At 45.7% G+C, this 21,320-nt stretch overlaps 1 protein-coding gene across 2 annotated transcripts in view; it reads right to left on the bottom strand.

Annotated features, from left to right (window-relative positions):
- Window positions 1-408: 408 nt before the first annotated feature.
- LOC124007763 (NHS-like protein 2) overlaps window positions 409-21,320 on the bottom strand; it is a 249,719-nt gene continuing 228,807 nt past the window's right edge. For both annotated transcript variants that reach the window (XM_046318497.1, XM_046318498.1), the window contains exons 3-9: window positions 20,707-20,852; window positions 16,007-16,220; window positions 10,211-11,586; window positions 8,692-9,825; window positions 4,856-5,150; window positions 4,426-4,576; window positions 409-4,220 (exon numbers count right to left, since the gene is read on the bottom strand). In XM_046318497.1, coding sequence (XP_046174453.1) covers window positions 3,881-4,220; window positions 4,426-4,576; window positions 4,856-5,150; window positions 8,692-9,825; window positions 10,211-11,586; window positions 16,007-16,220; window positions 20,707-20,852 — 3,656 coding nt within the window. In that variant the 3' untranslated portion in view covers window positions 409-3,880. The remainder of the gene's footprint in view (window positions 4,221-4,425; window positions 4,577-4,855; window positions 5,151-8,691; window positions 9,826-10,210; window positions 11,587-16,006; window positions 16,221-20,706; window positions 20,853-21,320) is intronic.

Genomic DNA, 21,320 nt, shown 5'->3' with positions numbered 1-21,320 from the left:
GATGCACATCGCAGGGAAAGGATGAAAGAAAACACTCCTTTGTAAAAGGGGGAGGCAACGGGGAGGAATTTGAGCGTAGCACTCTTGGACATAATTCCAACATGGCATCCTTCATTTCCTTCCGAGCAATCATTGACATTCAGGCTGCGTCGTCTGTAAACCTGCAGCTCAGATGGTAGAGGGAATGGGAGGGGTAAGGATGGAGGGAGAAGGGGTAGAGAGGAGGGGGAGGAGGAGGAAGAGGAGAGGAGGAGGGGTAAGGAGGGAGGGAGGAGGGGTAGAGAGGAGGGGGAGGAGGAGGAAGAGGAGAGGAGGAGGGGTAAGGAAGGAGGGAGGAGAGGAGGGAGCAGGGGAGGGGAGGAGGAGGAGGGAGGAGAGAAGGAGGGAGGAGGGGAGGAGGAGGGGAGGAGGGAAAGGATGGGAGATGAAAGGAAGGGGGAGGTGAGGAGTGGGGCTGCACTATGGGCAGAGAGAGACAGAGCATGAATTCCAGCTAGGGAGGAGAAGAGTAGAAGGAAGGTAAAGGAGAGGAAAAGGCTGCAGTATCACCACTGCACTACATGGACAGTGTGAGAGAGAAAGCGTGTGGCGAGGGCACAAAGAACGTGGTGATGCATCCTTATCCTGTTTTATGGTTCTCTATGTCAGATGGAGAAACAGCTCTATTCTTGTTTTGTCTCTGTGAGTTTTGAGATAGTTGTTCGATACAGTGTGTTCTAATCTCATTTCTAGAATCCCCTCAGTTCTGGAATCCCCTCAGTTCTAGAATCCCCTCAGTTCTAGAATCCCCTCAGTTCTAGAATCCCCTCAGTTCTGGAATCCCCTCAGTTCTAGAATCCCCTCAGTTCTAGAATCCCCTCAGTTCTAGAATCACCTCAGTTCTAGAATCACCTCAGTTCTAGAATCCCTTCAGGTCCAGAATGTCTCCAAAGAGTACAGCCACGTTCAGACCACTTCATTCTCTCCTTAGGACGAATGAATTAACCCCTTATCTGCAGACACACACACACACACATACAGTAGACACGCCCCAATGACCCTCCTCTAGTATAAACCCCTGGGTGTTTTCTGGCGTAGCAGTCTAATGGTCCTAACAGAGACCTGTAGTCTAAACCTGTTTAATCAACCCAACCTGTATCAGACTCTCCCTTAGGAAAGATCCACAGGGTTCCATTCTGTGTACACATATGTGTACACCATTCTGTGTACACATATGCCGTAGTTGTTGTGAACTACCTCTGTATGCCGTCGTTGTTGTGAACTAGTTCTGTATGCCGTAGTTGTTGTGAACTACCTCTGTATGCCGTCGTTGTTGTGAACGAGTTCTGTATGCCGTAGTTGTTATGAACTACCTCTGTATGCCGTCGTTGTTGTGAACTACCTCTGTATGCCGTAGTTGTTGTGAACTACCTCTGTATGCCACCGTTGTTGTGAACTACCTCTGTATGCCGTAGTTGTTGTGAACTACCTCTGTATGCCATCGTTGTTGTGAACTACCTCTGTATACCGTAGTTGTTGTGAACTACCTCTGTATGCCACCGTTGTTGTGAACGAGTTCTGTTTGCCGTAGTTGTTGTGAACTACCTCTGTATGCCGTAGTTGTTGTGAACTACCTCTGTATGCCGTCGTTGTTGTGAACGAGTTCTGTTTGCCGTAGTTGTTGTGAACTACCTCTGTATGCCGTAGTTGTTGTGAACTACCTCTGTATGCCATCGTTGTTGTGAACTACCTCTGTATGCCGTAGTTGTTGTGAACTACCTCTGTATGCCGTAGTTGTTGTGAACGAGTTCTGTTTGCCGTAGTTGTTGTGAACGAGTTCTGTATGCCGTCGTTGTTGTGAACGAGTTCTGTTTGTCGTAGTTGTTGTGAACTACCTCTGTATGCCGTCGTTGTTGTGAACTACCTCTGTATGCCGTAGTTGTTGTGAACTACCTCTGTATGCCGTAGTTGTTGTGAACGAGTTCTGTTTGCCGTAGTTGTTGTGAACGAGTTCTGTATGCCGTCGTTGTAGTGAACGAGTTCTGTTTGCCGTAGTTGTTGTGAACTACCTCTGTATGCCGTCGTTGTTGTGAACTACCTCTGTATGCCGTAGTTGTTGTGAACTACCTCTGTATGCCGTCGTTGTTGTGAACTACCTCTGTATGCCGTCGTTGTTGTGAACTATCTCTGTATGCCGTCGTTGTTGTGAACTACCTCTGTATGCCGTCGTTGTTGTGAACTACCTCTGTATGCCGTCGTTGTTGTGAACTACCTCTGTATGCCGTCGTTGTTGTGAACTACCTCTGTATGCCTTCGTTGTTGTGAACGAGTTCTGTATGCCGTAGTTGTTGTGAACTACCTCTGTATGCCGTCGTTGTTGTGAACTACCTCTGTATGCCGTCGTTGTTGTGAACTACCTCTGTATGCCGTCGTTGTTGTGAACTACCTCTGTATGCAATCGTTGTTGTGAACTACCTCTGTATGCCTTCGTTGTTGTGAACGAGTTCTGTACGCCGTAGTTGTTGTGAACTACCTCTGTATGCCTTCGTTGTTGTGAACTACCTCTGTATGCCGTCGTTGTTGTGAACTACCTCTGTATGCCATCGTTGTTGTGAACTACCTCTGTATGCCTTCGTTGTTGTGAACTACCTCTGTATGCCTTCGTTGTTGTGAACTACCTCTGTATGCCATCATTGTTGTGAACTACCTCTGTATGCCGTCGTTGTTGTGAACTACCTCTGTATGCCGTAGTTGTTGTGAACTACCTCTGTATTCCATCGTTGTTGTGAACTACCTCTGTATGCCTTCGTTGTTGTGAACTACCTCTGTATGCCTTCGTTGTTGTGAACGAGTTCTGTATGCCGTAGTTGTTGTGAACTACCTCTGTATGCCGTCGTTGTTGTGAACTACCTCTGTATGCCGTCGTTGTTGTGAACTACCTCTGTATGCCATCGTTGTTGTGAACTACCTCTGTATGCCGTAGTTGTTGTGAACTACCTCTGTATGCCGTAGTTGTTGTGAACTACCTCTGTATGCCGTCGTTGTTGTGAACTAGTTCTGTATGCCGTCGCCCAAGTCCTTTGATTCAAACGTAAAGGGGTAGGGCTTGGTACCAGGTCCAACTGTCCATCTTCCTGTAGAATGTTTTGGACTTTACGTAATAACCATAGTACATGACCATTCTTGTTTTTAATATAACACATACTCACACCATGTATTCAAAAGCCTTAAGTTCAATGTGGTTTATTTGACCAGCATTGGCCTGTACTCTGGCTGTTGTTGGATGGAGCGTTGATAGTAGACACTGGTGGTGTATCCATGGTTGAATCAGATTCATTTCCACATCATTGACAGTCATACGTTCAGGCTCCCAGAGTGAAGGTAATATCTAATCTTTCCTTCTTTCCCTAGTATAGTATTCACACAATGAGCCTGGCTGCACAGTACTATTCACACAGCAAAGTAAAAAATATGAGAACGGGATTGATGAATCGAAGCATCGACTCAAAATTCCTCCTTAGCAAATGAAACACCTTCATAACTGCATGGACTGAGTTGAGACCTTAGCAAATGAAACACCTTCATAACAGCATGGACTGAGTTGAGACCTTAGCAAATGAAACACCTTCATAACAGCATGGACCGTGTCTGGAAACAAAACTCCTTTGATGACCGCTGTGACCATCGTGTCCAACCGTTGGGCGGTTAATGATCGGTCCATCAGTGGTTGAGTGGTCTGGCTGGATATTCATTCTTCCATCAATGGTCCATTTACATTGTCGATCAATGGTCGGCAAGTGGTTATATATTCAACCTCTACTTTGCCAGCCCGCTGTTGGTGTTGGTGAGGTTACAGCAAGAATCTCTTTAGTAGGAGAGAGAGAGAGGGTCGGTCCGGGACTCATTGGTCCTGGGGCGGTCTGGTCCTGTTCTTACCGGTGGTCGTATCCCCTCCTCCGTCCGACGACGTGGAGAATTCCGTGATGCGTCTCGCGAGGGGGTTCGTGCTCTTCAGGAGCTCCATGGCAGAGAGGCGTGTCCCTCCCCTGCTGGACTTACTGCCCTTCTTCTGTAACAGGGCCATGAAGTTGTCGTTCCGCGAGCTGGACCGCAGAGTGGAGCCCAGGGTCAAGGTTTGGAGGTCACCCCCGCTGGTGCTGTGCTTCACTGGGGAGACCAGACTCTGGCGGCTGCCGAATGAGTCCCCTGGTTCTTTACGACCCAGGACTTTTCTCTTCGACCTGGAGGGAGGAGAGAAATAGAATGTCATTTAGACTTTTCAGAGTAAAAAACATTGTAAGGTAAAACATACGTAGTTAATATGCATAGTTAATATGTTTCATACATACTGGAAAACCCACAGTAGATATTATTGTTATTTGTTTCTTTGAATGTTAAATACCATTTTTAACCGTTTCCCAAATAAATGTATGTTTGTTGGCGTACCTGTGTATTTTGGTGAAGAGATCCTCCATGTTGTGTGTGCTGGGTGTGTGTCCACCGACATCGTCATCCGTTTCCTCTGTGATGTGGAGGTCCGTTTTACCACTAAAGTCCAAACTACTGTGCTCAACGTTCTCCTCCACTGAATCATCACCTGGAGACAATAGGATTGGTCAGTTCCTCTCTACGACAAGAAACATTTCTATTAATGAATACCAGCCAATAAATTAAGAAAACAATTAACAAGGAATTAAAACAGCATTGGTAATTGTGTTTTTTTAAATTGATATGGCAACCACTTACACATCAACTAACAACTGAAGAGAATCAGAAACAGTAGTTTTGAACTGTAACACATTTGCTCATTCTGGCAGGATCTGAATTCCATCTAAATAAATTGTCATGAATTAATTCCCTGTCATTATACACATACCTGTCCCTATCTCTACAGTGGCCATCCTCCCCTCCAGGTCTGTAAGAGAACAATCCTGCAATGAAGAGTGTAACGAAGACTCCATTGAGCTCTCCTCATCTGTTCCCAGGTGGTTTTCCTGGTTTTCCTCTTTACCGGGAATCTCCTCAGGTGGGGAGGCTCCAACAGGAGAGCGGAGAGCGGCTGGGCCGTCCATCTGTGTTCCCTGTCTGTCGGTGGAACCCTTGGAATGAACCGTGGTGGAGTTGGAGGGAAGAAGGAGACTGTTGGGCTTCTTGGGAACTGGTGGAGGAACCTTGAGGAGAGATTCAGAAATAGTGGATTGTCTACATCATAACTAAAGGACAATTTGGTTTGTAGCAGGAAGTAGTCAAAGTACATACAGGTAATAGATGTAGATTATATGGAAAGCAGTGGAGGCTCTTCAGAGGAGGAATGGGAGGACCATCCTCCTCAGTGAATTTCATAAAAATTTTAAAAGTCCTTTTTAGATAAAACTATACTAAATAAATTCAGCAAAAAAAAAGAAACTGAGACCCTGTCTTTCAAAGATAATTCGTAAAAATTGTAAAGTGTTTAAACACTGTTTCCCATGTTTGTTCAATGAACCATAAACAATTAATGAACATGCACCTGTGGAACGGTTATTAAGACACTAACAGCTTACAGAAGGTAGGCAATTAAGGTCACAAAACTTAGGACACTAAAGAGGCCTTTCTACTGACTCTTAAAAACACCAATAGAAAGATGCCCAGGGTCCCTGCTCATCTGCGTGAATGTGCCTTCGGCATGATGCAAGGAGGCATGAGGACTGCAGATGTGGCCAGGGCAATAAATTGCAAGGTCTGTACTGTGAGATGCCTAAGACAGCGCTACAGGGAGACAGGACAGATAGCTGATCATCCTAGCAGTGGCAGACACAGGATCGGTACATCCGAACATCACAGCTGCGGGACAGGTACAGGATGGCAACAACAACTGCCAGAGTTACATCAGGAACGCACAATCCCTCCATCAGTGCTCAGACTGTCCACAATAGGCTAAGAGAGGCTGGACTGAGGGCTGATAGGCATGTTGTAACGTCACATCACCGGCAACAGCGTTGCCTATGGGCACAAACCCACCGTCGCTAGACCAGACAGGACTGGCAAAAAGTGCTCTTCACTGACGATTAGCGGTTTTGTCTCACCAGGGGTGATGGTCGGATTCGCATTTATCGTCAAAGGAATGAGCGTTACACCTGAGGCCTGTACTCTGGAGCGGGATCGATTTGAAGGTGGAGGGTCCATCATGGTCTGGGGCGGTGTGTCACAGCATCATTGGACTGAGCTTGTTGTCATTGCAGGCAATCTCAACGCTGTGCGTTACAGGGAAGACATCCTCTTCCCTCATGTGGTACCCTTCCTGCAGCCTCATCCTGACATGACCCTCGAGCATGACAATGCCACCAGCCAAACTGCTCATTCTGTGTGTGATTTCCTGCAGGACAGGAATGTCAGTGTTCTGCCATGGCCAGAGAAGAGCCCGGATCTCAATCCCATTAAGCACGTCTGGGACCTGTTGGATCGGAGGATGAGGGCTAGGGGCATTCCCCCCAGACATGTCAGGGAATTTGCAGGTGCCTTGGTGGAAGAGTGGGGTAACATCTCACAGCAAGAACTGGCAAATCTGGTGCAGTCCATGAGGAGGAGATGCACTGCAGTACTTAATGCAGCTGGTGGCCACACCAGGTTTCTTCCTAGGTTTTGGCCTTTCTAGGGAGTTTTTCCTAGCCACCGTGCTTCTACACCTGCATTGCTTACTGTTTGGGGTTTTAGGCTGGGTTTCTGTACAGCACTTTGAGATATCAGCTGATGTATGAAGGGCTATATAAATAGATTTGATTTGATTTGATACTGACTGTTACTTTTGATTTTGATAATCTGTCCCTTTGTTCAGGGACAGATTATTCCATTTCTGTTCGTCACATGTCTCTGGAACTTGTTCGGTTTATGTCTCGGTTGTTTAATCTTGTTATGTTCATACAAATATTTACACATGTTAAGTTTGCTGAAAATAAACACAGTTGACAGTAAGAGGACGTTTATTTTTTTGCTGAGTTTATAATCACGTCACCAAATAATAGATTAAAACACACTGTTTTGCAAATAAGGTCTACAGTAGCCTCAATAGCACTCTGTAAGGTAGCACCATGGACTGATAGCTTCTGTCCTCCTCTGGCTACATTGACATTGACAACCCCTTCCACAGACTTCACAGTAATTATGACAACTTCCGGAGGACGTCCTCCAACCTATCAGCACTCTTGCAGCATGAACTGACATGTCATCCACTCAATCAAAGGATTTGAGAATTAATCTCGTACTGAAAGAATAAGCTACAGCTAGCTAGCACTGCAGTGCATAACATGTGGTGAGTCGTTGACTCAAAGACAAAGACAATAGTTGAACATTTTTGAACAAATACATTTCTACCAAAATGAAGGAGAGGCAAGGGAGAAATAGAGAGAGAGAGATTGTCATTGTTTTTCACTTTCAGTTTCACTTAGTTAGCAAGCAAATGCAGCTAGCTAGTTTAGCCTACTGAATCACCCTGCTCAAACAGAGGGATGCTATGTTAGCTAGCTGGCTATAACAGAGTGATGCTATGTTAGCTAGCTGGCTATAACAGAGGGATGCTATATTAGGTAGCTATCTATAACAGAGGGATGCTATGTTAGCTAGCTGGCTATAACAGAGGGATGCTATGTTAGCTAGCTGGCTATAACAGAGGGATGCTATGTTAGGTAGCTGGCTATAACAGAGGGATGCTATGTTAGCTAGCTGGCTATAACAGAGGGATGCTATGTTAGCTAGCTGGCTATAACAGAGGGATGCTATGTTAGGTAGCTGGCTATAACAGAGGGATGCTATGTTAGCTAGCTGGCTATAACAGAGGGATGCTATGTTAGCTAGCTGGCTATAACAGAGGGATGCTATGTTAGGTAGCTGGCTAGGCCTTTCCAACACAACACTGGAACTCTTTCAAGTCATGGTAAACTTTTGGTTTTACTGATTTATTGCCACCGGGGCCCGCAGGTGTAACCGCTTACTGACTGTACACTGTAACATTACTGCATGAAGCGGGTTTACTAACGCGGTGCGTTTAGTGGCTATGCTGACTATGACGTTACTTTAGCTAATATGGTGACGACATAGGCTGTGTAAGTTAGTGGTTTGGCTTGGAAAGGTTTTTCGACTGGTCACATACAGCAGATGTGCTGTGTATTGAAGTCCACAAGTGAAGGGAAGAGGTGAAAGGAGAGCACATAGATGCAAGAAGGAATACAATGTGGCTGCTATGAAAGTGAACTGTGTTTACCCGTGATCAGGGGTGTATTAATTCATGATTTTGTTGAAAAACAAATTCTTAAACGGAAAAAACGGGAATGAACATACCTGAATTTGTCCAATAGAAACTCTCGATTGCAAATGTTAGACTAATGATTACACCCTATATTATCTAGATACAGGCAAGAGTGTGCAAGGCGGTATTAAATGTCACTGTCTGTCCATGTGTCACCTCAAATTTGTCTCTCGAACTGTGTGCACCTACGTTGTAAACTTTCATTCATAGGCTAGCTTGAACTGGATGAATGGAATATGAATGAGAGTCATCCAATATGCTGTAATAAAAATATGGCCAAGCTCATGAAAACATTTTTTGTCCGCCCTCATCTTAAACGGCACTGACTGCCACTGATGGAGAAAGAGAGAGAGACAGAATAAAATATGAGAGAGAGACAGACAGAGAGAAAAAAAAGAGAGAGACAGACAGACAGACAGACTTGGGCCTACCTTGGGTTTCTTCTTGTCCAGTTCGGCCAGACAGGAGATGGTCATCCTGCTGGGGAGGGTCCTGCTCTTATCCTGAGTCTCCATCACCTCTAGGTTACTACAGGGAGAGGGAAGCGACCATCCACCCTCAAGCCCAATATGGAGCTCCGAGTCTGGGTCGAACTCCGGCTCCAAGGTGGGGTCCTCCAGCAGTGGCTGGGGCAGGGGGAGAGGAGGGAGGTCGTACAGGGACTGGATGTGGGGGAAGGAGGGGAGATTGTAAAGACCCTGGGGGTGATGGAGATGGAAGGTTTGGGTTTGGTCCAGGGGTCCACAAGGGCTGGTGGGGGTGTGAGGGAGGGCTTTCTTCAGCTTGGGCTTCCTACCTACCACCATGTAAATGCTGGGGTTGGGCATGGGCCGGGGAGGGTCATTGGGGGAGGCAGGGGAGGATTCGGAATCAACGGGAGAGGAGGAGGGGCACTTGAGAAGGAGGTTGAAGGGCCGTTTGGGTAACGGGGGTTTCACCGCGACCGGAGGCTTGGGTTTGGAGGCAACGAGGGGCCCGAGGGAGTTGACACCAGGGGGGGAAAGGTCAAGACCCTGCTCCTCCTCGATAATGTCATCAGAGGCTCCGTCTGGGAAGTCTTCCAGGTCAGTACGGGAGACGGAACGCAGGCGGATGGTCCGCAGCTCGTTCGTGGTCACCACGGGGAGAGATGATTGACTGCCGGAACTCAGTTTACCGGGCTTGGCTGCAGTGGATGTGTCAGAATGACGCCTGCTGGCTTTCTGTTTCGGTTTGATGGAGGACAAGTCTAGATGAGCGTTAACCGGCATCTCGAAGGAAAGCCTCGACCGGGCGGCTGGGTCACGCGGCGAGGTCACCGGCAGCGAAGACTTCCTCTCGGGGATTTTGGGGCGCATCTTACACCCAAATGTGGAGGCGGGCCCTGTTGTTGTTCCTGTGACCTGATTGGAGGGGGTGATGGGCGTGGGTGTCTCTGATTGGCTAGAGTAGCCGCTGGAAGGGGACATGAGTCCTGGAGGCTTGAAGGGGGAGGAGGCTTTGGTCGACTCGATGGAGAGGAGGGAGGGAGAGGAGGCTCGGGAGGTAGACGGGGAATCCAGGAGAGACTCTGAACTGCCTCGAACCTTGGATTATATTTGATAAGATAAAAAAATGTATTAGCCATGTATAATCTTCCTCGTCGTACATCAGAAAAAATCCTACATTACACCAGCGCTATCCAACCCTCCTCCTGGAGATCTCACCAAGACTGTTAGCTGAATCAGACTGGGGTTGGACTGTAGATCTCCAGGAAGAGAGAGCCCTGCATGACACAATACATACAACACACAAACCCCTGTGGCTTTACACAAGTAGAAAAGTACTTAGGGCCCTATTCAGACTTAACTTAACTTAAAATGGACTTAAGTCAACAGAACATGCACTTTAGTGGAACGTTTTACTTAAATCCATGTTAAAACAACTTGTCTCAAGTCTGGATGTGGCCCTAAGTGCCTAGACTAGTCTTACCTTCATACAGTCTATGACAGTAGTCCCTGTGGCGGTGCTAGACCCAGACCATGACTGGTATGGATCAGAAGACTTCCACTCCCCCAGCTGCCAGTGGGCTGGAGAGGACAGCTCTGTGTTGTTGGGTCCCTGGACCTCCAGGCCAGGGGGCCCGTCCATCCCACCGTAGCCCAGCTCGGGATCCTCCAGATCAGGCTTGGAGAGGCAGGAGGAGGAGGGTAGGAGAAAGTTTGGCTGGAAGTCCTGGAGGTGTTCCCGTGGGATGTGGAGGGATTTGGGGCGTCCTTCCCTGTAGTGACCCCTGTCACGGCCGTGCACATGCCCATCGGCGTCCCCTAAATTCTTCATGAGCGAGACACTCCGGATGGGCGGAGGGGGTTTGTGTTTGGACTTCTTTAGTGAGATAGAGCGAGAGCGTAACCGTAGGCGACCGTCCTGGGGGAAGTTGCCGTCGGTTATGGAGATGTTGTCGACGCTGGCGCTACCGTCCTCAGAGCTCCCGCTGGGATACAGGAGGGCATAGCTCTCCCCCCTCTCACCACGGGGCTGATAGTGGTGGTGGCTGTGCATTTCTGTTGGAACACCTCCGTTCGTCCCGTTACCGGCTCCTGTTACCCCAGTGACACTGTACATCCCGCCACTGACGTTATCTGTGGAGCAGAACGAACCGGAGTCTGTCGGCGTGGAGAGAGAGCGCTCGCGGAACTTGAATGCGTTGGCCGCAGCGATGGAATGTGCTGACCTCTCCCTCCTTTCTCCTTCTCCCACCCCTCTTTCTGACCCCATTTGTCCCCCTGCAGGGCTAGCCGCTGCGCCCTCTGTTTCGCTCCGCCTCCCCATCATCATAACCATGGTTACCGGGTGCCTGAGACAGGACGACTCCGATATCGACGTGAACGAACTAGAGTGAGACTGTGACCCCGAGCTCCCGGAGAGTCCCAAACTGGTCTGAGAGGGGCACATCAACCCTCCACCCTGCCCCCCTACCCCCCCAACCATCCCCACCGTTTTGGGCATGGTCGCCGGTCCCTTCCCTAGTGGATTGGGAGCTAAATTATAACTATAGGCCTCACTCCAGACTCCAGGAGAGAAGGTAGAGCCTTTAGGGCCGTTCCAGGACTGAGACGGGGAGTTGGAGCAGAGAAGGGTAGCAGAGTGGTCCATGGTGCCCAGGGTAGGAGGTGGAGTCCAGGGGGACTGGGGCAGGCTGAGGCTGAGGTCCAGGTCACTGTGGGTCTTCCTCAGGGTAAGGTGCTGGACAGGGGTGTCTGAGACGGGCTCCAGAGACCGGGGCTGATCGGTGATGCCGCAGCCCAGGGACAGAGAGGGGGAACAGGAGCCCTGGAGAAGGTCTACGTCCAGGACTTTACCCTCACCTAGGGAGAGAAGGAGGAGAGGGGGAGAGACTGTTGAGTTATCCATGGATAAAACCAGAAAGTATTTAAGGTTGTTAGGGATCACTTATCATCAGAATAACATGTTCCGGGGCTTGCCTACATTAATACGAAAACCTTATCTGAAGTTTAAGAGACGTCTCCTGAGAAAAGACCTGGGGTAACTCCCCACTGGGCACACACTGGTTGAATCAACGTCGTTTCCAAGTCATTTCAATTCAATGACGTTGAACCAATGTGGAGTAGACGTTGACTTGGCCTCTGTGGCCAATGGGCCATTACGTTCTACACTGAGTGTACAAAACATTAAGGACACCTGCTCTTTCCATTACAGATTTACCAGGTGAATCCAGGTGAAAGCTGGATCGATCTCCTATTGATGTCACTTGTTAAATCCACTTTAATGAAGGGGAGGAGACAGGTTCCTCTACAGGATCGGTGGGTCCACCGCAGGACGGTTGAGCTAACGTAGCTAAGTAAGTAACAAGAACATGTCCTAGGACATAGATGTATGTGATATTGGCAGAAATTCTTGTTAATCTAACTGCACTGTCCAATTCACAGTAGCTATGACAGTGAAACAATACTATGCTTTTGTTTGAGGAGAGTGCACAGTTATGAGCTTGAATATTTAATAATAGACAAATTAGGTACTTTTGGGTAGTCTTGATACAACATTTTGAACAGAACTGCAATGGTTCATTGGCTCAGTCTAAACCTTTGCACATACACTGCTGCCATCTAGTGGCCGAAATCTAAATTGCACCTGGGCTGGAATAATACATTCTGGCTTTTCTTTTGCATCTTCAAATATGATGGAACAAAAAAATACAAATACATTTCTTTGTATTATCTTTTACCCGATTTTTCAAATAGTATCATGAATATGCATATCCTTGCTTCAGGTCCTGAGCTACAGACAGATAGATTTGGGTATGACATTTTAGGTGAAAATTGGAAAGAAAATGGGTGGGTCCTGAAGAGCTGCAAATAATGATTTTTTATGCCATGAGACAATTGAGACATGGATTGTGTATGTGAGGATGAATGGACAAGACAAAAGATTGAAGTGCCTTCGGACGTATGGTAGTAGGTGCCAGTCACACCGGTTTGTGTCAAGAACTGCTGTGAATTTCATGCTCAACAGTTTCCTGTGTGTATCAAGGATGGTCCACCGCCCAAAGGACATCCAGCTAACTAAGACACAACTGTGGGAAGCATTGGAGTCAACATGGACCAGCATTTCAGTTTCTTTTCCCTCCCTCTCCCCATCCCTACCTCTGTTTCTCCCTCTCTCTCTTTCCCTCTCTCTTTCCCCATCCCTACCTCTGTTTCTCTCTCTTTCCCTCTCTCTCTTTCCCTCTCTCTTTCCCTCTCTCTTTCCCCATCCCTACCTCTGTTTCTCTCTCTTTCCCTCTCTCTCTTTCCCTCTCTCTTTCCCTCTCTCTTTCCCCATCCCTACCTCTGTTTCTCTCTCTTTCCCTCTCTCTCTTTCCCTCTCTCTTTCCCCATCCCTACCTCTGTTTCTCTCTCTTTCCCTCTCTCTCTTTCCCTCTCTCTTTCCCTCTCTCTTTCCCCATCCCTACCTCTCTCTCTCTCTCCCCCTCTCTCTTTCCCTCTCTCTCTTTCCCTCTCTCTCTTTCACTCTCTCTCTTTCCCTCTCTCTCTTTCCCTCTCTCTCTTTCCCTCTCTCTTTCCCTCTCTCTCTTTCACTCTCTCTCTTTCCCTCTCTCTCTTTCCCTCTCTCTCTTTCCCTCTCTCTCTTTCACTCTCTCTCTTTCCCTCTCTCTCTTTCCCTCTCTCTCTTTCCCTCTCTCTTTCCCTCTCTCTCTTTCCCTCTCTCTTTACCTCTCTCTTTCCCTCTCTCTCTTTCCTCTCTCTCTTTCCCTCTCTCTCTTTCCCTCTCTCTTTCCCTCTCTCTCTTTCCCTCTCTCTTTCCCTCTCTCTCTTTCCCTCTCTCTTTCCCTCTCTCTTTCCCCATCCCTACCTCTGTTTCTCTCTCTTTCCCTCTCTCTCTTTCCCTCTCTCTTTCCCTCTCTCTTTCCCCATCCCTACCTCTCTCTCTCTCTCCCCCTCTCTCTTTCCCTCTCTCTCTTTCCCTCTCTCTCTTTCACTCTCTCTCTTTCCCTCTCTCTCTTTCCCTCTCTCTCTTTCCCTCTCTCTTTCCCTCTCTCTCTTTCCTCTCTCTCTTTCCCTCTCTCTCTTTCCCTCTCTCTCTTTCCCTCTCTCTCTTTCACTCTCTCTCTTTCCCTCTCTCTCTTTCCCTCTCTCTCTTTCCCTCTCTCTCTCTTTCCCTCTCTCTTTACCTCTCTCTCTTTCCCTCTCTCTTTCCCTCCTTCTCTTTCCCTCTCTCTCTTTCCCTCTCTCTTTCCCTCTCTCTCTTTCCCTCTCTCTTTCCATCTCTCTCTTTCCCTCTCTCTTTACCTCTCTCTCTTTCCCTCTCTCTCTTTCCCTCTCTCTCTTTCCCTCTCTCTTTACCTCTCTCTCTTTCCCTCTCTCTTTACCTCTCTCTCTTTCCCTCTCTCTCTTTCCCTCTCTCTCTTTACCTCTCTCTGCAGCTTTTTTCAGAAAGAGGAGTGGAGGAGAGAAGGAAGAAAAGAGTGTTGCCATGGCAACAGCTACCTGTTCTGTCGTTAGGGCAATGGTGAGCTGATGGCAGAGAGAGAGGGTGATAAAGAGAGCGATAGTGAGTGAGACATAGCGAGAGGGTGAGAGAGAGAAAAAGAGAGAGAGAGAAAGAGTGAGTGACTGAGTGACTGAGAAAGGGACAGAGAGAGCGAGGGAGGAAGTGATAGAGAGAGAGAGGGTGAGAGGGTGCAGCAGTAATCACACCTATCACACCTAACCTTGCCAAGCTAGTCTATCTATCAAACCTAACCTTACCAAGCTAGTCTATCTATAGTCTATCTATCACACCTAACCATGCCAAGCTAGTCTATCTATCACACCTAACCATGCCAAGCTAGTCTATCTATCACACCTAACCTTGCCAAGCTAGTCTATCTATCACACCTAACCTTACCAAGCTAGTCTATATATCACACCTAACCTTACCAAGCTAGTCTATCTAACACACCTAACCTTACCAAGCTAGTCTATCTAACACACCTAACCCTACCAAGCTAGTCTAACACACCTAACCTTACCAAGATAGTCTAACACACCTAACCTTACCAAGATAGTCTAACACACCTAACCTTACCAAGCTAGTCTATCTAACACACCTAACCCTACCAAGCTAGTCTAACACACCTAACCTTACCAAGATAGTCTAACACACCTAACCTTACCAAGATAGTCTAACACACCTAACCTTACCAAGATAGTCTAACACACCTAACCTTACCAAGCTAGTCTATCTAACACACCTAACCTTACCAAGCTAGTCTATCTATCACACCTAACCTTACCAAGCTAGTATATCTATCACACCTAACCTTACCAAGCTAGTCTATCTATCACACCTAACCTTACCAAGCTAGTCTATCTAACACACCTAACCCTACCAAGCTAGTCTAACACACCTAACCTTACCAAGATAGTCTAACACACCTAACCTTACCAAGATAGTCTAACACACCTAACCTTACCAAGATAGTCTAACACACCTAACCTTACCAAGCTAGTCTATCTAACACACCTAACCTTACCAAGATAGTCTAACACACCTAACCTTACCAAGCTAGTCTATCTATCACATCTAACCTTACCAAGCTAGTCTATCTATCACATCTAACCTTACCAAGCTTACCACACACACACACGCACTACCCCCCCCCCCCACACACACACACACACTACACCCCCCACACACACACACACACACACACACACTACCCCCACAGACACACACCCCCACACACTACCCCCCACACACACACACACACACTACCCCCACAGACACACACCCCCACACACACTACCCCCCACACACACACACACACACACTACCCCCACAGACACACACCCCCACACACACTACCCCCCCCCACACACACACACACTACCCCCACAGACACACACCCCCACACGCACTACCCCCCCCCCACACACACACACACACACTACCCCCCCACACACACACACACACACACACCCCCCACAGACACACACCCCCACACACACTACCCCCCCCCCCACACACACACACACACTACCCCCCACAGACACACACCCCCACACACACCCCCCCACACACACACACACACTACCCCCCACAGACACACACCCCCACACACACTACCCCCCCCACACACACACACACACTACCCCCACAGACACACACCCCCACACACTACCCCCCCCCCACACACACACACACTACCCCCACAGACACACACCCCCACACACACTACCCCCACAGACACACACCCCCACACACTACTTCCACACCATGCCCCACCTGTGACGTCGGGGGGCAGCAGGTGAGCGGGTGTCCGTTGTCCCAGGTGCCAGCGGGGTTTCTCGGCCACGGGGGGTCCTAGAGAGGTACTACTCCACACCACCAGAGGGCGATCTGACCCACAGGGTGATGGGGAGGGGGACGGGTCTACACCCCTATTGATTCCTACTGAGGAGGTCTCATCCTCCTCACACACCTGCCTCTTAGACGCCGGCTGGAGGGGAAGGGGTGGTTGGGTGGGAGAGGAGAGGAGAGGAGAGGAGAGGAGAGGAGAGGAGAGGAGAGGAGAGGAGAGGAGAGGAGAGGAGAGGAGAGGAGAGGAGAGGAGAGGAGAGGAGAGGAGAGGTATTTCAGATTCAAAATCGTTGGAAAGGGGAGAAAGCTGGAAAACGCCGCACACTGCTGCTCATGCTCCCAGGCGATATTTATTTACAACTTATTGACCCTTAGGTCTTCATCAGGCATCCATATCCCAGGTGGGGGTGGAAGGTCCTATATATAGGGGCAGTACTCAGTGACATCACTTCCTGAAACATGAGGAAAAGACATGTATAACATAGTTTAACAATGTTAACATTCAATGTATCAAACTATATGATCATACACAGAGAATGTGATCAATATTTATAGTAATATACATACACATACAATATTCAACTAGGATATAAATAAAACACTATTTGGACTTATTGAAACTATTCAAGTCAAACTCCTCATTAAGGCCAAGAGGAGACAATGTGTTGAGCCTGTGGAACCAGAACGATCCCCTTTGAGGAAGTTCCTTCTCAATGTCCCCTCCCCTGCAGGACATGTTGAACATTTCTATTTCTACGCCGATGTATCTCAGAGAACTAATGGGATGTTCAGCGAGTCCACAAAAGGCTGACATGAGATGTCATTTGGAAACCAATAAATCATTTTGTGTAGTTAACTTGTAAGCCAAGCCCAACACTAGTCATATCAAATGAAAGTCTACAGTAAATCTCACGGATCTATTATCTTATTAATAATGAAAATATTTTTTGAAATGCAGGTAACTCATGACATCTCATTGATGAAAACATTGAGAGAAGGATTCTACCAAAATAAATTGCAAATGTTTTTAAACAACTATTATCTTGACTAAATTGGCACCAAAGGGTTAGTAAAGGGTTAGTAAAGGGTTAGTAAAGGGTTAGTAAAGGGTTAGTAAAGGGTTAGTAAAGAGTTAGTAAAGGGTTAGTAAAGAGTTAGTAAAGGGTTAGTAAAGGGTTAGTAAAGGGTTAGTAAAGGGTTAGTAAAGAGTTAGTAAAGGGTTAGTAAAGGGTTAGTAAAGGGTTAGTAAAGAGTTAGTAAAGGGTTAGCAAAGGGTTAGTAAAGGGTTAGTAAAGGGTTAGTAAAGGGTTAGTAAAGAGTTAGTAAAGGGTTAGTAAAGAGTTAGTAAAGGGTTAGTAAAGGGTTAGTAAAGGGTTAGTAAAGGGTTAGTAAAGGGTTAGTAAAGGGTTAGTAAAGAGTTAGTAAAGGGTTAGTAAAGGGTTAGTAAAGGGTTAGTAAAGAGTTAGTAAAGGGTTAGCAAAGGGTTAGTAAAGGGTTAGTAAAGGGTTAGTAAAGGGTTAGTAAAGAGTTAGTAAAGGGTTAGTAAAGAGTTAGTAAAGGGTTAGTAAAGGGTTAGTAAAGAGTTAGTAAAGGGTTAGTAAAGAGTTAGTAAAGGGTTAGTAAAGGGTTAGTAAAGGGTTAGTAAAGAGTTAGTAAAGGGTTAGTAAAGGGTTAGTAAAGGGTTAGTAAAGGGTTAGTAAAAATGAAGTTAAAGTACTTGTCCAGTGAAAATCTCACTTTTAAAAGTTCATATTCTGTTAACTGAGTCAAAGCATAAACTGGAGAAAAAATACTTAAAGGGTCAGTGAAGTCAAAAATGATGTTTCCAGTTTTTTTTATATTTTCATACTTTGAGCTCATAATTACACAGAAATTGTGAAAATTATGATAATGCCCTTTTAGTGTAAGAGCTTTTGGAGAAAAAAAAACACTTGAAATGTCATCCTGTTCAAGGGGAATGGAGTTTTTGGCCAACAGCATGACATCACAATCTTATCTGATTATTCTGACCAATGACAAGCCATCTTTGATTTGCATATGTATCCTCCTACTTTGAAGGGTTAAGTGGGGTCGACTCTAGAGTCTAGACGATCCTATCCGCCAATCAGGGCTATTTATGTAAATATCTTTAAATGTGTATCAACACGCCCCACATTCAGACTGAGTATTTCATTAATATTTGCACATGCAAATGGACATTATCAAATAGCTATACCCTATCTTCACTCTGTCATCATTTCACCCAGCTAGCTAGCTATAAACCAATCCGTTATCTACATTGTGCAGATATATATATATATTTTTTTAAAGTAAATGTAATCTTAATGTAAGTGAGATAAGAATAAATTCGTATTTACAATGACGGCCTAGGATCAGTGGGTTAAGTGCCTTGTTTTACCTTGTCAGCTCAGGGATTTGTTCCAGCAACCTTTCAGTTACTGGCCCAACGCTCTAACCACTAGGATATCTGGCATCCCTCTAACCACTAGGCTACTTGCTGCCCCAATGCGTTATCTAAATCTCGCAGCTATAGAATGATGTGTAATCTAAATCTCACAGCTATATAATGATGATGTGTTATCTAAATCTCACAGCTATAGAATGATGATGTGTTATCTAAATCTCACAGCTATAGAATGATGTGTTACAGGGTAGTGGGTTCGATCCCCGGGACCACCCATACGTAGAATGTATGCACACGTGACTGTAAGTCGCTTTGGATAAAAGCGTCTGCTAAATGGCATATATTATTATATTATATTATAAATCTCACAGCTATATAATGAAGCGTTATCTAAATCTCAGAGCTATATAATGATGATGTGTTATCTAAATCTCACAGCTATATATTGAAGCGTTATCTAAATCTCACAGCTATATAATGATGATGTGTTATCTAAATCTCACAGCTATATAATGATGATGTGTTATCTAAATCTCACAGCTATAGAATGATGATGTGTTATCTAAATCTCACAGCTATAGAATGATGATGTGTTATCTAAATCTCACAGCTATATAATGATGATGTGTTATCTAAATCTCACAGCTATATGTTGAAGCGTTATCTAAATCTCACAGCTATAGAATGATGTGTTATCTAAATCTCACAGCTATAGAATGATGTGTTATCTAAATCTCACAGCTATATATTGAAGCGTTATCTAAATCTCACAGCTATATATTGAAGCGTTATCTAAATCTCACAGCTATAGAATGATGTGTTATCTAAATCTCACAGCTATAGAATGATGTGTTATCTAAATCTCACAGCTATAGAATGATGTGTTATCTAAATCTCACAGCTATAGAATGATGTGTTATCTAAATCTCACAGCTATAGAATGATGTGTTATCTAAATCTCACAGCTATAGAATGATGTGTTATCTAAATCTCACAGCTATAGAATGATGATGTGTTATCTAAATCTCACAGCTATAGAATGATGATGTGTTATCTAAATCTCACAGCTATAGAATGATGTGTTATCTAAATCTCACAGCTATATATTGAAGCGTTATCTAAATCTCACAGCTATATATTGAAGCGTTATCTAAATCTCACAGCTATATAATGATTATGTGTTATCTAAATCTCACAGCTATAGAATGATGATGTGTTATCTAAATCTCACAGCTATAGAATGATGATGTGTTATCTAAATCTCACAGCTATATATTGAAGCGTTATCTAAATTGCGGCCTCGACTCCGCCATAGAAAAACCCCAGAATAGAAGCTCCAGTAATACGGATGGCCTAACGAACGGTTTGGATGTATTGAAGCTATGGGCAAGTTCATTTCACATGGCCCGGTGCCCCGGGTCGGTGGAGATTTCTAAAAGTTAGAGGTCAAACCATTCATCTTGGGTTAACGGGGGGGGGGGGTCTAAAATGCAATCATGTCACGAAATTTTAACATTTTTAAAATTGTAATATATTTAGTTTTATGCAGACTAGCTAACAAATAAGAGAAACTTGACAAATGAGAAAATGGATTATGATAATTTGCTGGTAAAAAAAAGGGGAGGTGCTAAAACACTAGTTTACACCCCTTATTTTAATTTGCTCCATGGCAAAGGCGGCCAAGCGTAGGGTTGTCACTAGTTACCACAGCCACAAAGTCCCAAGCCACGTCTTTCTCTTCATTTTCTGTTCTTAAAAACAGATTTTAAACCTGTCACTTTAACCCTAACATTAACCATACTCCTAAACTTAGCCTAACACTAACCATAAATGAAGACCCATAAAAAAAAAACATTTTTGTTTTCATGAATTTGTACAATATATTTTGACGGTTTTATCTAGTGGAAACCCAAGTGTAGACTATTGAGAAAAGCTGTTTGGCTCTCAGACGACTCGCGAACAGAAAGAACTTTGAAGCAGGTGTTTCTAATTAATAAACAGTGCCAATACATAGGTAACATTTACATAAAACACGGCTCTGAAACACATTCGCACATCAACTCACAGGAAACGACACGTTAAGAATCTCTATAACATGTGAAGTCACACATGCAGATCTGGTATTTCAAGCCCAAATATATCATACCTGAACTAAAACATCGTTGTGCAACATAATGTAAGTAGGTAACTGTAAAGTTCAATAAAAGGTGTAAATATTTACCAGGAAGAGGAATTCAGGTCTCTTGTTGTTGAGGGAGATAGGGGAACGACTCAGGGTGGTGGTATCGCCAGAAGTCTGGGAAGACACTGTGGGGTGGCGGAACGTCTGGCCTGTTAACTTGGTGTCATACAGCTGCTCTTCAAAGTCTGTAGGAACACACACACACACACACACATCAGAGTTAGTCAAGTTGCAGAACATCCGTCCCGTTAGCTGCTTCTTGAAGTCTATTCAAAGCAAAAACACCAGTTAGTCACATGCAATAAATACACACTGCATTTACATTTACATTTAAGTCATTTAGCAGACGCTCTTGAGATACCAGCCGGTTAGGCGTCCACCTCTAGTCTGGCTCACTGCATACTCTATCCACCTCTAGTCTGGCTCACTGCATACTCTATCCACCTCTAGTCTGGCTCACTGCATACTCTATCCACCTCTAGTCTGGCTCACTGCATACTCTATCCACCTCTAGTCTGGCTCACTGCATATTCTATCCACCTCTAGTCTGGCTCACTGCATATTCTATCCACCTCTAGTCTGGCTCACTGCATATTCTATCCACCTCTAGTCTGGCTCACTGCATATTCTATCCACCTCTAGTCTGGCTCACT

Source organism: Oncorhynchus gorbuscha, linkage group LG21, assembly GCF_021184085.1.
Source record: "Oncorhynchus gorbuscha isolate QuinsamMale2020 ecotype Even-year linkage group LG21, OgorEven_v1.0, whole genome shotgun sequence".
NCBI classification, from domain to species: domain Eukaryota; kingdom Metazoa; phylum Chordata; class Actinopteri; order Salmoniformes; family Salmonidae; genus Oncorhynchus; species Oncorhynchus gorbuscha.
The sequence above is the reverse complement of the archived record's forward strand: the minus strand, read 5'-3'. Positions and strand labels throughout refer to the sequence as shown.